The sequence below is a fragment of the Gadus chalcogrammus genome, chromosome 23 (assembly GCF_026213295.1).
Source record: "Gadus chalcogrammus isolate NIFS_2021 chromosome 23, NIFS_Gcha_1.0, whole genome shotgun sequence".
Taxonomy (NCBI): Eukaryota; Metazoa; Chordata; class Actinopteri; order Gadiformes; family Gadidae; genus Gadus; species Gadus chalcogrammus.
In genome coordinates, this window is record NC_079434.1 from 14080003 (window position 1) to 14095285 (window position 15283).

Consider the following 15283-nt stretch of genomic DNA (forward strand, 5'->3'; position numbering starts at 1 on the left):
GGGGGGGGGTTCTGTTGCTTGATACCCGACGATAATCGCGCCGACACGGCTCAGATGAGCAAGCGGCGGCGTAGAGAGCGAGACATCATCGTAAACATTCCTCAGAGTTCATCCGAGGGTGGGGGAGGGAGGAGGGGGGAGAGGGGACACAGCCAGGATGTGATGTGTTGATACACACTGCTAGGAGGGAGGTTTCTCAAGCCACAGGTGGAGTCCATTACTCTTTCCAATAGATCTTATCTGCTGCACTGATATAACCTCATCATGGGCTTTACTCTGCCCTCATATCTGGACTCAGGTGGGAGGTTGGTTGGCCGAGTCTTAGGAGTCTTTGGGTGGTATTTGCTACTCTCTCTCTTTTCTAGTGAGGGACACATCTGTCTGGTGATGCTAGGCCTATAGCTGTATGTACACACGAGGAGGGGGACTGTTGACTCCCATCCGAAAGGCACCTGGTTCGAAACCCCATCGTGTGTGAAACCCTAACCATAACCATAATAATAGCAACATGTATCTGAATTCCCTCATTCAGTTGCTTTGGATAACGCCATCCAACTGTTCAATGAAAAAAAACCTAATCTCAAAACGGCAAATATGTACATTCCCTGCATCTCTTTTGTGTTGTAGCTTACACCATCTCATTTGAATCTGTGTATGGAGGGAGGGATGGATGGAGGGAGGGAGGGAGGGAGGGAGGGAGGGAGGGAGGGAGGGAGGTAGTGGGAGAGAGCGCGAGAGAGAGAATTCAGGACCAGGGACAGTTCCTCCCACTGACAGCCTGGGAACCCACTGTGCCTCTGCAGGAGCCTGAGACTTATATTTGCATTTGTTTGGCTTCAGAACGATCTCTCCTACCTACCGTGAATGTACAATGGATGGCATGAATAATAAATAGCCAACATATTTATATGAAATATATATACACGCCGTTCGATGGGGGGCTTTCTTTTACAAATCACCCTTGTTCCTGCCCCCATACATTCTTAACACGGGCGGTGGACCCCGGGGAGGGGGGGTGGGAGTCATACCCTCACCCCAGCAGCAGCAATGATATGCAGTACGAATTAAGCAGCCGCAGAAACCATGTGAAAAATAAAGATACAAATGTTAGCGCAGGTATCCCTGAAGCATTGGTGATGGATAACTGCAGACGCTGCCTCCGCTGGCGTGGCCCCCCCTGCAGGGTCCGGTGGAGACTGCGATACTTGCATATAACACATAATCCAAAACGAGCGATGGGATTGGCCCTCGGGGGATGTGCCGTGCGGGCACTGTTCGGATTGGCCGAGGGATCGCACAAGCAGCGATTCGGCAACGGGAGATTCGATTAGCACCTTGTGTAGTACACAACCTTTTGTGCCTTTACGGACGGGACAGCCAATAGAGACAAGAAGGCAGGTTGGAGAAGTGGAGTGAAACAATATGCAGCATTGAGTGAATCGGTGGGAATCGAACCTGGAACGCTACAAGGCGTAGGCCTACTGCCTGCACGGTCAGCTTACCAGTGGGTTGAGCCAGTGAGCCCTTGCCCTCTTAATAACGTTGGTATTATTTTTTGATTTTGATCATGTACTCCTTCCCCCCCCCCACACAACCACCGCCTATAACCCAGCCCAGCGGATTCAGCTGTGGGGGGCCGAGGGTAATCCGTTTGTACTGCGGACGGAAGAACCAGGGCTCATGAAGGGCTCACCAGGTACATGGTGCAATCAAAGGGTTGTGTGATCAAGAAGATCCTCTTTAAAATTAGACACTAAGTACCTCCGCTGGGAAACTACTTTGTAGAAGCTGTGGTGTATGTACATACTGTATATGTGGGTGTGTATATTTATATATATATATATATATATTGCAAATAGGTGCTATTTGTCAAGTGCTAGGAGTTAATCCCTTGAGCGGGAAAACGAAGGAGCTGACGCATCCCTTTTTTTGCGGAAGATGCTAATATACTCAGGGATAGAGTCATCGGAAATTAAGTTCGTTAGGAGGCCAAAGGAGCCGGTTTCTACCTTATGGAAACATGTTAGACGGGGTTACTCATTACCGATTTACAGCGTGGGCCGGTGTCTTGAGACTGTCTTCCTCATGGATAAATGTAAACGTTTGTTATTGCTCGCGCAAAAGAGAGAGATCTTTACCCGTCGGAGGTGGAAGGGCTGGTTGTGTACTCCCATTTATTTGTTCCTATTTTGCATTGCATGAAAGACCACGTTGTCCCATTTAAAAACATAAATATAGTCGGTTTTTAAATAAAACAAACGAAAGCAGAGCCCTTCGCATTGACGGCCCCCGCGGCTAGGATCTCTTTGTGCGCCATGAGTTAAAACAAACTCATATCTCGCCATGTATGATTCAGACCGGGGCACTCCGCTCTGACGCGGATCATCCATAATACACTGGAGTGTAGCCTATCCTGATGATGATGCACCAGCAGGGACAGACGGCGGAAGGATTAGCCGCCGGCTAGCAAGTTGTTCGCCGTCTTCCGACGCGGCTGCCGAACGTGTTTGTCAAAGAACAAGCCACTCTGGCTGTTCTCTGTGAGAAGCCTACAATCAGGCACAAGAGTGCCAACGCAAACTCAATTCAGAAAGTAATAGGCAGGGGAGGGGGCTGGGACGGATGTGCACTACTACTATACAGCGAGTGTTCCCATCACTCTCTGCATTGTGTCACTGGAAATATATACACCGGCCCTCCGTATTAATGGAGGTTTTAAGGTATAGGAGGTAAGGAGGTATTTAGGACGTTACATTATAGCCACCACCGCTTGAGTAGCAGCTCTTCAGACACACAGTACAAACAGCCGTATGTGTATTGATCAAACATTGAGTGTGTGTGTGTGTGTGACTGTGTGTGTGTGTGTGTGTGACTGTGTGTGTGTGTTTGTCAACATGTCACTATACGTAGATGGTGGCAACTTGGTGTGTAATGAGAGTGATGAGAGTGAATGATTTTTTTTTAATTGATCCTTTATTTAGTCAGGAAGATCGTGCTTGGTGTCATTTGGAAGCAAATTCTACAGTCCCTCCAGCTTATTGTTACGTTCAACACGTTCACTGTTCAACACATTCGATCACTTTGCCTCACGTTTGTGTGTGTGTATGTGTGTGGGTACGTGTGTGTGTGTGTGTTTGTCCCAGCTTAGCAACTTTCCTAACTTAAGATGTGTTAATCAGCTTGCTAACCATTAGCTTGCCTGTCAGAAATGAAATCAATGAAACTAAATGAATAAACAACGGATCAAATGACCACTTGACCCGTATCATTAATTCTAAAACGTCTTTTATTCTGCAGTGTTCGAAAAAAAAAGTGGTTCTGAATGATGGAATATGATTCAGGAATTTCATCCGTAAAAACTAAGTGATTCCTTGTCCAGCGTTTGTCTATATTCGTGTGCCTCCCTTCCAACCTCATTCATGACAAACGATGAAAAAGTGCAAACACACAAATGTGTGTGTGTGTGTGTGTGTGTGTGTGTGTGTGTGTGTGTGTGTGTGTGTGTGTGTGTGTGTGTGTGTGTGTGTGTGTGTGTGTGTGTGTGTGTGTGTGTGTGTGTGTGTGTGTGTGTTTTCACTCCCACAGTTCTTACTTTAAGTGCTTGAGGCAATAACGCCACAAAACCGAAAATTGCTTTTTTCCCCAATTGAAAAATTGCAATGTTAATGGAAGATTTTAGCGGAATTGTCCTGATTTATTTTTTAATAAAGCCTAAAGTGCAACAGCTCGAGATATTGACTTGGCCCAATCATGTCCGCTGTTTCTGATGTTTCCATCGGTACCAGTCTGTTCTGGTTTGTTGGTGTTGTTTTGGTGTGTATTTATATAAAAAAGGTATCTTTCTATCTTAATAAAAGCTAGAGTGTCTTTGTGTGTCCTAATCATATTGCTTATTGATTATTATCTCTAAGCCAGGAGGGATTTAAATTCTCTATTTATTTATTTATACAATCAGCTTAATTTGTTCTAAATTCAGACTTCTCTCGTTCTCACCTATTTGGCTCTTCTAAGCTTCTATTACAGCACATTTTACTGTTATGTTTGAAGATGCCATTATGCTACCTTTAAGACTCGATAACAGTGAAATAGGTAGAAGTCAATGATGGGGGAACCTTTTATTGCCAACATCCTCAATGAAGCAATTCAAAGTGACGACGCTTTTCTCTTGCTAAAGTGTTCATTGTCGTTTTTTTTGTGTCTGTTGAGAACAATTATACTATTGCCACATTGCAGCAAGTCACAGAGCCAGCAGGGGGTTCCCTGTAGTAACAACGTTCGTAAAAACAGCAGTCGGTAAGTGACGATACTTCCACCGAAATCCAAAATCTCAAAGCGAGCCGCTTTTATTCTAAACCAACTGTCACAGATCCCTTATTACTATTATCATTTTCACGCTACTGTTTTGAACCGCTCCAAGGATGTCACGCCTTGAGTTCAAAACGGAATTAAGATACTACGGAAATGAGACTTTGGTTTGAAGATGAGTGACACCCTAATGAACTTGGATGGATTTGAAGATCGCCCTGTGTTCCCTGGCCTTCCTCAGCTGTAATTATTACAGGTTGAGCTTTCTGATGCATGCCGTCCAGACTGACACGAAGCGTTCATTTGTTAATAGCCTAAAAATGGAAAGGTCCCAGAGTCTGACAAGCCATCACATTTTTCCAGTTTCTCGTAGAGAAGATGTGTTAATCAACCCAAATTTGTGTTCCTTGAGTTGTAGAATAACGAGAGCTGATTATTGATTTGCGTATAACAGTTATGCGTTGGTGTGTGTGTGTGGGTGGGTGTTTGTGTGTGTGTATGTGCACGTGTGTGTGTGTGTGTGTGCCATCAATCAGCATTGCTAACTGAATTATATGTTATTCAGAGTTCAATATTTGTTATTACGGGTGTGTGTGTGTGTGTGTGTGTGTGTGTGTGTGTGTGTGTGTGGGGTGAGGGGGGTGGGATAAATTGGAGCTATCAATCACGACAGGCATTCATATGTTCTAGACTTTGGGAGTCATTTTTTGAATCAGCCAGTGATTGGCTGGTGAAATTGGGTCTGAAAATTACAATGATTATTTCTTCTTTTTTTTCTCCCTGTTCTGATGACATTAGTGTTTCAAGCCATATGTTGAGGGTGATTGTTATGGGAGCTTCTGAGTATGAAGCACACACATACACACACCACTGGGGAATATGACTCAACTTGTAACATGAGTGGATTTAGCTTTAATCCAGCTCAGAATGCTATTGTTTCATTTTTTATTTTTTATTTTTAATGCAGTTATGTTAAAATAGGTCTAAATACCTTACATCCTTACTTTGACCACATTCAGCTATCCGAGTCGTGCATTGTGTATACTTCTGTAGAATAGGAGTTTAAATAATGCCATTTGATGCATAAAATGAGTGATTCAAGGAATGTGACAGAATATCACAGAAACATTCATCAACATTTCGTCATACACAAACACAATTGTATTCAACTGAGTTATTTTACGGTTGACTTACCCTTCGATTAACAATGCTGCTGTGACCCACACTTTCTAATCCTCTAATCATTCACTGGTAAATTATTACTCACAGTCGGCCCGTAAACTAATAACTTGCAATGTTTCGGCCCAGTTGATACAAATGTTAAATTAGCACTCAGATTGTGATTAAACACGTCAAATCTTGCTTTACCTTTTTAAGTTTGAACACCCTCAAAACCCCCTCGTTGCATCCCCATCCCCGTTCTGAAACTGCAAGTTAGGGTCATACAAAACACAAGATTTAGGTAAGCTGCTACATACCATCAATATAGTTGTCTAATAAGTGTGAGTCAACTTACCCTAGAAAACCTTATACAATAGCATTATTTAATTTCTTTGACAGATTCAAATAGCAAAAGTATGGCATAAAGTATTGCTCAGTTGGTAAAAGAAAAATGGCCTACTTGATTCTTACAAATCCATAGAATGGGCAGTTGTTAATCAGCCATCTTTCAGCCATCAGGCAATTTTACAGGGCGTCAAAATGAAGCTTGTCAACGCCCAATTTTGTCAGCGGTGTTCGCCGCGTGTTCTCTGTGGTTCTTTGTGATGAGGTGTTATGTCGAGTGGTCCTCCCACCGCGTTGCTTCCACAGTAGCTCCCGTCGTAGCACAGCGTTCCTGATGTTGATGGCGCCGGCGGCAGAATAGCCAATTGCCAGCGTAGCGTGTAACCCGAAATTGGATTGTTGGTGCCGGGCCCCTTACCGTTCTAAAGGGACCCGCGTTGCTTGTGCTCCCTTGTTGGGAAAGGATGCCAGCTGTGTGTGTGTGTGTGTGTGTGTGTGTGTGTGTGTGTGTGTGTGTGTGTGTGTGTGTGTGTGTGTGTGTGTGTGTGTGTGTGTGTGTGTGTGTGTGTGTGTGTGTGTGTGTGTGTGTGTGTGAAGACTTTCTTATTTATTCGTTTACTGATTGCAATTAGTCAGTTCTCAAACACACACACATTATGTAATGATATACTGGTCACACACACACACACACACACACACACACACACACACACACACACACACACACACACACACACACACACACACACACACACACACACACACACACACACACACACACACACACACAAAGTGGTTATCCAATTGACCTCACGAATGACCCAAACACCTCAACACTGTCCATCCTCCAGCAATTAAGTCATGCTTTATTGATTCGTCAACCCGAGTGTGTTCAAACAGGAAAATAATGTCTGTCACCACTAATAACGGCCGCCTGAAAGGCGGACATAAGTGCTTTGGTATTTGATGACCCCGGCAGCGTTTCATCGTCTATCCCTAGCCAGTGACACATGACAGAAAAGACCACCTAACGACGCTATGCTGTCCTCAACAAGACGCACACACTTCATCTTGTGTCTCCACTCCAGTCATGGATGGACGGTTTAACGCAGTAATTGGCCCTGGATCAATAGCAATCACTGATGTACGCAGACTGATGAAAGACAGGCAGAGCAATGCTGACGGCCAATATGAAGTGTTGAATATATTGGGTGTGACTGTGAACCTGTGGCTATCTGCCTATGTGCCTATGCGTTGGGTTCGAGTTTTTGGTGCTCCTGACATAATTGAACCTCTGCCCTAATGGAATTGGGTAGACATTGCATTCAAACATGCATGAATCTGCATAAGAAAGAGGAAGGAGATTTTGAGATTATTTGATTGTTCTCAGGCCTCGCAGCTGAGTGATACGTTCCAATGTTGACCAGATCACAGCGTATGTAGTTCCCCCTCATACTGTCCTCACTAATATTCAAAGATTGTCACTCTCTCTGTATCTCTCTCTCTCTGTCTCTCTCTCTCTGTGTCTCTCTCTCTCTGTGTGTCTCTCTCTCTCTCTCTCTCTCTCTCTCTCTCTCTCTCTCTCTCTCTCTCTCTCTCTCTCTCTCTCTGTGTCTGTGTGTGTGTCTGTGTGTCTGTGTCTGTGTCTGTGTGTGTGTGTGTCTCTCTCTCTCTCTCTCTCTCTCTCTCTCTCTCTCTCTCTCTCTCTCTGTGTCTGTGTCTGTGTCTGTGTGTGTGTCTCTCTCTCTGTGACTCTCTCTCTATCTCTGTGTGTGCCTCTCTCTCTTTGCTCCCTCCAGTAGAGCATTCTTCCAGCCTCTCATCCTGTTCTTAAAGCCGTGTGGGCTTTGTGAAGATCTCTGCCTTGTTTTCAGGAGCAGTGGGGGGGTAAGAGCGTGCCCTTTGACGGTGTATAACGTGGGTGTGTGCTGCTGAACACGATACGCCCCGCCAACCCGCTACTGGGGTGACGGTGCAGACTATCAAAACAAAATTGAAACCGAAAAAAACAAAAAGGTAACTCGGTATCCCGTTTCTAATGGGAACAGGATGTCACCCCCCACCCCCTACCGCCAGCGTGTGTCGCCAAATGCAATCTTCTTCTTCACGTGACCTCGTTGACCGTCGGCAAGAAAATCGGTTTGCATTTTGCTCAACGGTTTGTTCTTAAAATGACAGATTAGCATAGATATGAACATCCAAACCCGAAAGCTTGCAGCTAGCCGAGCCCGTTGCATGCTGGGGGCTAGCCTGTCGACCAATCAAAATTGAAAATGTCACGGTTCCCCCCGGTGGGAGCACTGCGAAGGGAAGTATCAGTTATGTTATTGTGGGAAAGGGGGGGGGGGGGGAGATCCAGCAGAGACCAAAGAGCAAGAATGTCAGGCTAAAAACAAAAAGTGACATTTTTGTGAGCCGTAGGATCACAGAGTGTAGGAAGCAATAACCGTTGATATTGATGTAACCGAGGCAACTTTGCTTGTATTGATTCCTTTCATAAATTTTGTATTGAGTCATACATTTTGTGATTGAAAACTTGCTGAACAAAAGTTTGACTTTGTTGTAGTGGAAACAAGGAAAAGATAAATATCGTTATTTTTTGCAGCTGTGTTGTTCATGGAGGATCCTTTAGTGGGGCGACATCAGGGGACTCCGGCTGTACATGGAGACCTTCTAAAGAGGCTGGAGGAGGAATTGCGGGGGGGGGGGGGCTTCCTTTGGAGCTTTTCATGACTAGCATATCTAGTGCGGTGCCAAAATAACATGTAAGCGCCACATTGCTGCTCCTGCCCAGCTCAACTTGGAAGGTGCTTTTCTTCTCCTCTTCAATATTCTCATCTCTTTCTTCCGTTCAATTTGAATGTGAAACTATTCTCTATGAAGCAGGTTCATTGCTTCTGCGATCTTGAACTATGCTCTATATTCTCTCTCTCTCTCTCTCTCTCTCTCTCTCTCTCTCTCTCTCTCACAATGAAATAAGCCATCAGACAGAATAATGTGCCACCATTTAATGCATCCCTCTGATCCTCTCCTCTCTGAACTTGTGTTCCTGCTCCATTGTACCCCGAGGGAGGCGTGGCTTTGTAACACAGCAGGCCAGCGGTAGTGTAGTCAACAGCACATCGGGGATAGGAAATCACCAAAGGATGTTTTAATGCCGCAACGTGTCCGCCTTACTAAGTTTGTCGATAGGGCATTTCAAACTGTAACTGCACAGCATTTGTTTCCTCCAGCAAACAAAAACAGCACAACAGCATACGCTTTTATAGCAGTGTAAGGCTCAATGCTGAAAAGGTTGTGGTGGTATTTGGATTCAAGCGAAGCCGTTTTTAGTCAGATTGCAATACCTACTGACGTTTTGTTGCCCCTAGAAACAAGCTAATTTACATTACATTGACCGCAAAGGCTTTCACAAGTTCTTAGAAACAATGTTTTTTTCTAATATTATATGGGTCATGTTTTCGTACATATATATATACATATATACAGTATACATAGCCTATAAAGGCTATGTATTATTATTAATTATTATTATAATTACACTGTAACTCAGGTCGTCATTAACCCTTTGGACCCCAGTTGATTTATCTCATCAACTCCTATATATACTCCCATGGCTCTGAGATGTGTGATTGAAACGCCTCAATCAAATCAGTGTCCTAATAGTTGATATTAAATGTAAGCGTCTGAGCTTCATCTTCTCCTCTATTAGCGTTCCTTCTTCCCTCTTCCATGGGTTTACGTAGTGCTGTGCCGACATAGGCTGGACAAGTTAGTCCCGAGCCGAAGTCTGCTTCATCACCACACCTGCCCCTGGAGCAACATGGCCGCCAGCCAGCTCCTGTAATACGGTCTGGGTTAGCGAGCTCCGTGGCAGTTCGGGGAGCCAACTCTGCTCTGACTCATTCCCACTCAGGGCAGACATCGAGGAGGTGTTTTCGTCGGTGAAAGTGAAAAACAAAACCCGAGAACACCCGCCGTCTGCCGCCCCCCCGCCCACCTCGGCAGCCTCCTTGTATTTTTACCGACATCACCCCTGTCTCCCTTCCCCACCACCCACCCATCGCCTCCCCTGTCTAGACCGCTCCAGGCCGGCTGGTGGTCGGTTTCATCCGGATGCGAGCGCAGACATCCTGATTCTGCGTCAATCCTCCATCGACCCAAAGTGTCTGGCTTCCTTCCGGAGAGGGGGGGGGGGACGGAGGGACGGAGGGACGTTTCTGCTGGCTGTGGCTTTTTATATAGCAGCAGAAATTGGCAAAGTCTGTCAGAGACTCCTGCTGTTAGTCACTCCCCGCTCCCTCCCGATGCTTGTCTCTGCGCTGGGTTTATAGCTGACACACTGCCAGTGTTCAAACGGTACTTAGTTCGGATTCTTCCCTGAAAGTGACTGAGTGAGGGGGGGGGGGAGTCACTCAGTCACTTTCAGCAAATAACGGCAGAAATTGCCTGGTTGGTCTTGGTGGTCAGCTGTGGCCGGGGCTATGATGGTGGGTCCCCTCTCCTCCTCCTCCTCTCAGACACTATTTGTCTGATGCCAAGGTCAGCTTAACATTCTTTTTGGCTTTCACACAAAGTTCACGTCAAGGATTGGATTTGTGCGACGGCTGAGGCGAGGGATTGCCAACGGGGGGGGAAGAAGAGAGTTGATTATCCATTCCCACTCCCCAGGAGTTCATTATTTAGTCCTCGGCTGAAGTTGAGGCTGTCGTATCGACGGGAGCCCCGGTCCCCATGGTCTCCTCCCTGGCCCCCGTAAGCGCAAGAAACCTTGATCCCTCTTTTTCTAAATGTCTCTCTGTCTCTTGCTTTTTCCTCTCTCGCCCTCGTTGTCGCTCTGTCTATCGCTCTGTTTCCCGCCGTCACCGTCTCCGTCTTTCGGTCCGTCTCTGTCTCTGTCTCTGTCTCTCTTTTTTTTCTCTCTCTCTCTCTCTCTCTCTCTCTCTCGCTCTCGCTCTCGCTCTCGCTCATTCTCTCTCTCTCATTCTCTCTCTCTCTCTCTCTCTCTCTCTCTCTCTCTCTCTCTCTCTCTCTCTCTCTCTCTCTCTCTCTCTCTCTGCCTCTGTCTCTTTTTGTCTCTGTCTCTGTCTCTGCCTCTGTCTCTCTTTGTCTCTGTCTCTGCCTCTGTCTCTCTTTGTCTCTGTCTCTGTCTCTGTCTCTCTCTGCCTCTGTCTCTCTTTGTCTCTGTCTCTCTCTCTCTCTCTCTCTCTCTCTCTCTCTCTCTCTCTCTCTCTCTCTCTCTCTCTCTGTCTCTCTCTGCCTCTGTCTCTCTTTGTCTCTGTCTCTGCCTCTGTCTCTCTTTGTCTCTCTCTCTCTCTCTCTCTCTCTCTCTCTCTCTCTCTCTCTCTCTGTCTCTCTCTCTCTCTCTCTCTCTCTCTCTCTCTCTCTCTCTCTCTCTCTCTCTCTCTCTCTCTCTCTCTCTCTCTCTCTCTGCCTCTGTCTCTTTGTCTCTGTCTCTGTCTCTGTCTCTGTCTCTGCCTCTTTTCTTCTCTCTCTCTCTCAAGACTAAAAGGCCTTTGATGTATTGGCATGGAAATCATACATTAACATTGCCAAAGTTCAAAAAGTAAAAGAAATACAAACATGAGATGCATGACGATAATGATTATATAATAATTAGAACAAAATAAAATCATCAAAGATGCAATTTGGAACAAATTAGAATATCTATAGTGTGAATAAGTTACATTAGCTCTGAGGTTAAGGTTATGATAGGGGTGAATTAAAGTTAGCTCTCTCTCTGTCTCTCTCCCTGTCGCTGTCTCTGTCTCTCTCACCCTCATTCTCACTCTTCTCTGCTGCCGAGTTCACACATCATAAAACTAGCGTTTGTTATTTTGTGGTTTATCGTCCTCCGGGGAATAAACAAACACACGTTTAGCATTGTGAATCACATTCTCAAGCGCTCGCTAATGATTGTTTTCAATGGCCCCCGCTTTGTCTCGCACGCTGTGATTTGCCTCTCACACTGACGGGCTGGCTGGAAGCAGGGAGAAAAGAGGGGAACAGCATGCATGTCTTTAATGGACCCGTCCTTGTTAGGGAGTCACAGGGCAAACGGTGGGTAGGAAATATTAAGAAAAGACCTGTTATAAATTACAGGGATTTAAGTGACCTAGAAATGTCCAGAGAAACAATATTAAAGTCTGCTGCGGAACGTTAAACGTGACATTATAAATTGCAGCCAGGTAATTTTAATGTGCTGTAGAGCGTTTTTTCTTTTTTTAATACAAAATTGCATTCTTATTGTCTCTTTTAAATGACTTCAGTTTGACATAGAGGGGGAGAGAGAGAGGTAGACGGAGCGATGGAGAGAGAGAGTCCATTAGCCATGGGAGGCTGTATCAGCCTTTTATTATGAGTGCTTGGATATTTGTTCACTGTAACCTCATTCTAAAATACACAGAAGCAGTGTAATACTGATACATGGCAGCAGAAGTAGGTTACAACCCACTAAAAGACTTGTGTGTGTGTGACTCGTCTGCTTCCTAATAGCATTACTAAACAGGGCTGTGTTCCCATTGTAGTCTAGTCTTTTCTTTGCCCGGTTGCATGATTATGCGGCAAGTCATCCAATACGTGGCATTTGAAGTGAAGCAAATGGGCTGTGGAAATGTAGCACTACTCACAACTCTGATTGATGATTGTAATTTTTGTTCTTGTCTGTTTGTCTCTCTGTCTCTGTCTGTCGGGCCGCCCGTGCGTCCATCTATCAACCAATGGATTAATTGCCTCCTTCTATCAATAATTTGTTATTTTGCCATTCATGCTGAAGGGAATTAACGGAATAACCTTCATTTTGTGTTTGTGCTTGCGATTGCGTGTGTGCCTGTGTATGTGTGTGGATCTGACTCTGTGTCTGTGTTGGTGTGTCGGTGGGTGTGTGTGTGTGTGTGTGCGTGTGTGTGTGTGTGTGTGTGTGTGCGTGTGTGAGCAGGAGCGATGCCGGTGCCGGAGCAGCCCGCGGAGCAGGAGAAGGGGGCCATGGTCGCCCCGGTGATGCCGACCTCCAACGGGGACGGGTCAGAGACGGAGACCACCTCCTCCATCCTCGCATCCGTCAAGGAGCAGGTAGGGCACCCCTCCCACCTCCCTCTCCCAGGGGGTCTCTGGATGGAATTGTGTGTGTGTGTGTGTGTGTGTGTGTGTGTGTGTGTGTGTGTGTGTGTGTGTGTGTGTGTGTGTGTGTGTGTGTGTGTGTGTGTGTGTGTGTGTGTGTGTGTGTGTGTGTGTGTGTGTGTGCGCACACTTTTGTATGTGTGTGTGCCTCTGTGTGTATATATGTATGTCTGTGTGTTTGTGTGTGTGTGTGTTTGTATGCCCACACTTTTGTATGTGTGTGTGCCTCTGTGTGTATATATGTATGTCTGTGTGTTTGTGTGTGTGTGTGTTTGTATGCCCACACTTTTGGGTGTGTGTGTTTGCACATACTTTGTGTGTCTGTGTGTGAATACCTGTGTGCGTGTGTGTGTGTGTGTGTGTGTGTGTGCACGTATGTCTAGTATGTGTGCACTTCACCGAGTATGGGCCTGCGTGTGTGTGTGTGTGTGTGTTTTGTGTGTGCTTGCATGTGCGTACTCTTTGCAGCTCGTTTTATCGCCACCTTTCACGACTAACCCCTGCTCGCGGAGCAGGTGATTGTGGGTGTTCCTCCTCTTCCTCTTGTTATGGGGAGCAGCCAGGCCGAGGCCAGAGAGTGAGGCTCTCTGGCCTCGGCCTGGCTCCGCCTTGCCTGCTGGGTGGGGGGGCTTCTGACAGCAGGTGAAGCGTCCGTTATGAGGGGCACGCGGCACACAGCTTTCAAAGTATTCAAGAGAGGATAGAGAGTGATGTGGGTCGGGGGGAGCCGGCGGGGGAGGAATGAATAATGGATGGCAACGATGGGAGATTATAGGGGGAGAGATGGGGGGGAGGGTCATCTGGGGACCGCACTGTGGCCGAGAAGACGTGATTGAAAAAGTCCTGTAAAAATAGGTTTGTGGCGAGGCGCTCGGCAGGGTGTTGGGTGGATGAGGGGATGGGGGTGAAGGGTGAAGGGTGGGGGAGTGGGGTGAGAGGTGGAGTAGTAGCCCCTTGGCGTGGCTGGAGGGGAGGGAAAGACAAGGTCATCAGGATGAGAGAGAGAGAGAGAGAGAGAGAGAGAGAGAGAGAGAGAGAGAGAGAGAGAGAGAGAGAGAGAGAGAGAGAGAGAGAGAGAGAGAGAGAGAGAGAGATTGGCATGCACTATTTGGAAGAGGGAGAGATAAGGGAAATGAGATAAGGGCGATTGAAGAAAGATGGAAGGGGATAGGGATGTGTACTGTTTGTAAATATGTTATACATTAATAGAATAGCACAAGGCCATTGGGAAATTCATGAAGTAATCTACACTTTTGCTTGCTTTGTGTATCCGTTCAAATAAAGAGATAGCTATGGCGATATCTTCAGATCATTGGATTGCTACTCACGCTGTGAAATGGGTCTTCCTAGTCTTTTACAAAAATGTAAAGACGATTTTTTTATGACGTTGTGTATCCCTGCTTGACCTAAGGTCACTCATCTCCCTGTAAAGAGAGGAGAGGCTCTTCCCAGTGCATCTGGGCCTGTGTGTGTGTGTGTGTGTGTGTGTGTGTGTGTGTGTGTGTGTGTGTGTGTGTGTGTGTGTGTGTGTGTGTGTGTGTGTGTGTGTGTGTGTGTGTGTGTGTGTGTGTGTGTGTGTGCATAGAAAGCCCGGAAGAGTGGAGGTGAACCGTAAAGCATCTCCATAACGCTTTTTATGTTTCACATTTTCAATCACACTTGGAAGTTCATGGGGCTGTCATCAATTTAATCATAGATTTTGACACATTCCGATATTAAATGGAGTCTCTTTTCTAACTGTATCTATGTGGGACCGAACGGCTATGGAGATGATTTACTATGTAAAACGATCAATCAAATGTTTAATGTGTAGGACCTACACTTTAAACATTTGATTAATTATCTTACAGGTCAGCTGAGCCAGTGTTGAAGATCACATACATTGGAATTCTATAAGTTAACACTGTAGCCAGAGTATTGAATCCATTTATTTTATGTTGGGTTCCCCGTTTGCATGTTTGTTTAACTACTTTTAGTTTTCTGGGGTATGAAACCTCCATCTTTTTGTACCTCAGCTCATTGGACTCTCAGAGTTTGAGAGTTCTACAAAGAGGAGGGGGGTTGTGTTATCCCCATGGTTACAACGAAACCACGCCAACTTTTATGATTCATCTTTAATACCGTCATTGTGCATGACAATAACGAGCAATGTTGCGTGTATGAAATGCCTCGCACACCGTGGCGTAATGCTATAAGCGTCGGAGAAGCTAATCCCCTTGTGTGACGCTGACGTCAACCGCTGCACAGACGTTCCACGCACCCTCACACCCCTCGCCACCGGAGTCCCTTGGCTGTGAGGCCGGGGTGCCTCGGAAAAAGGCGCTTCGACTTCCCAAGGGGAACGCCACCTGTT

General features: G+C 46.0%; 1 protein-coding gene across 1 annotated transcript in view; it reads left to right on the forward strand.

The window, feature by feature from the left end:
* The window catches only part of ctnnd2a (catenin (cadherin-associated protein), delta 2a), a 170026-nt gene that overhangs the window by 23450 nt on the left and 131293 nt on the right, over positions 1 to 15283 (forward strand). The window contains 1 exon segment of the mRNA XM_056584840.1: positions 12749 to 12882. Coding sequence (XP_056440815.1) covers positions 12754 to 12882 — 129 coding nt within the window. The 5' untranslated portion in view covers positions 12749 to 12753.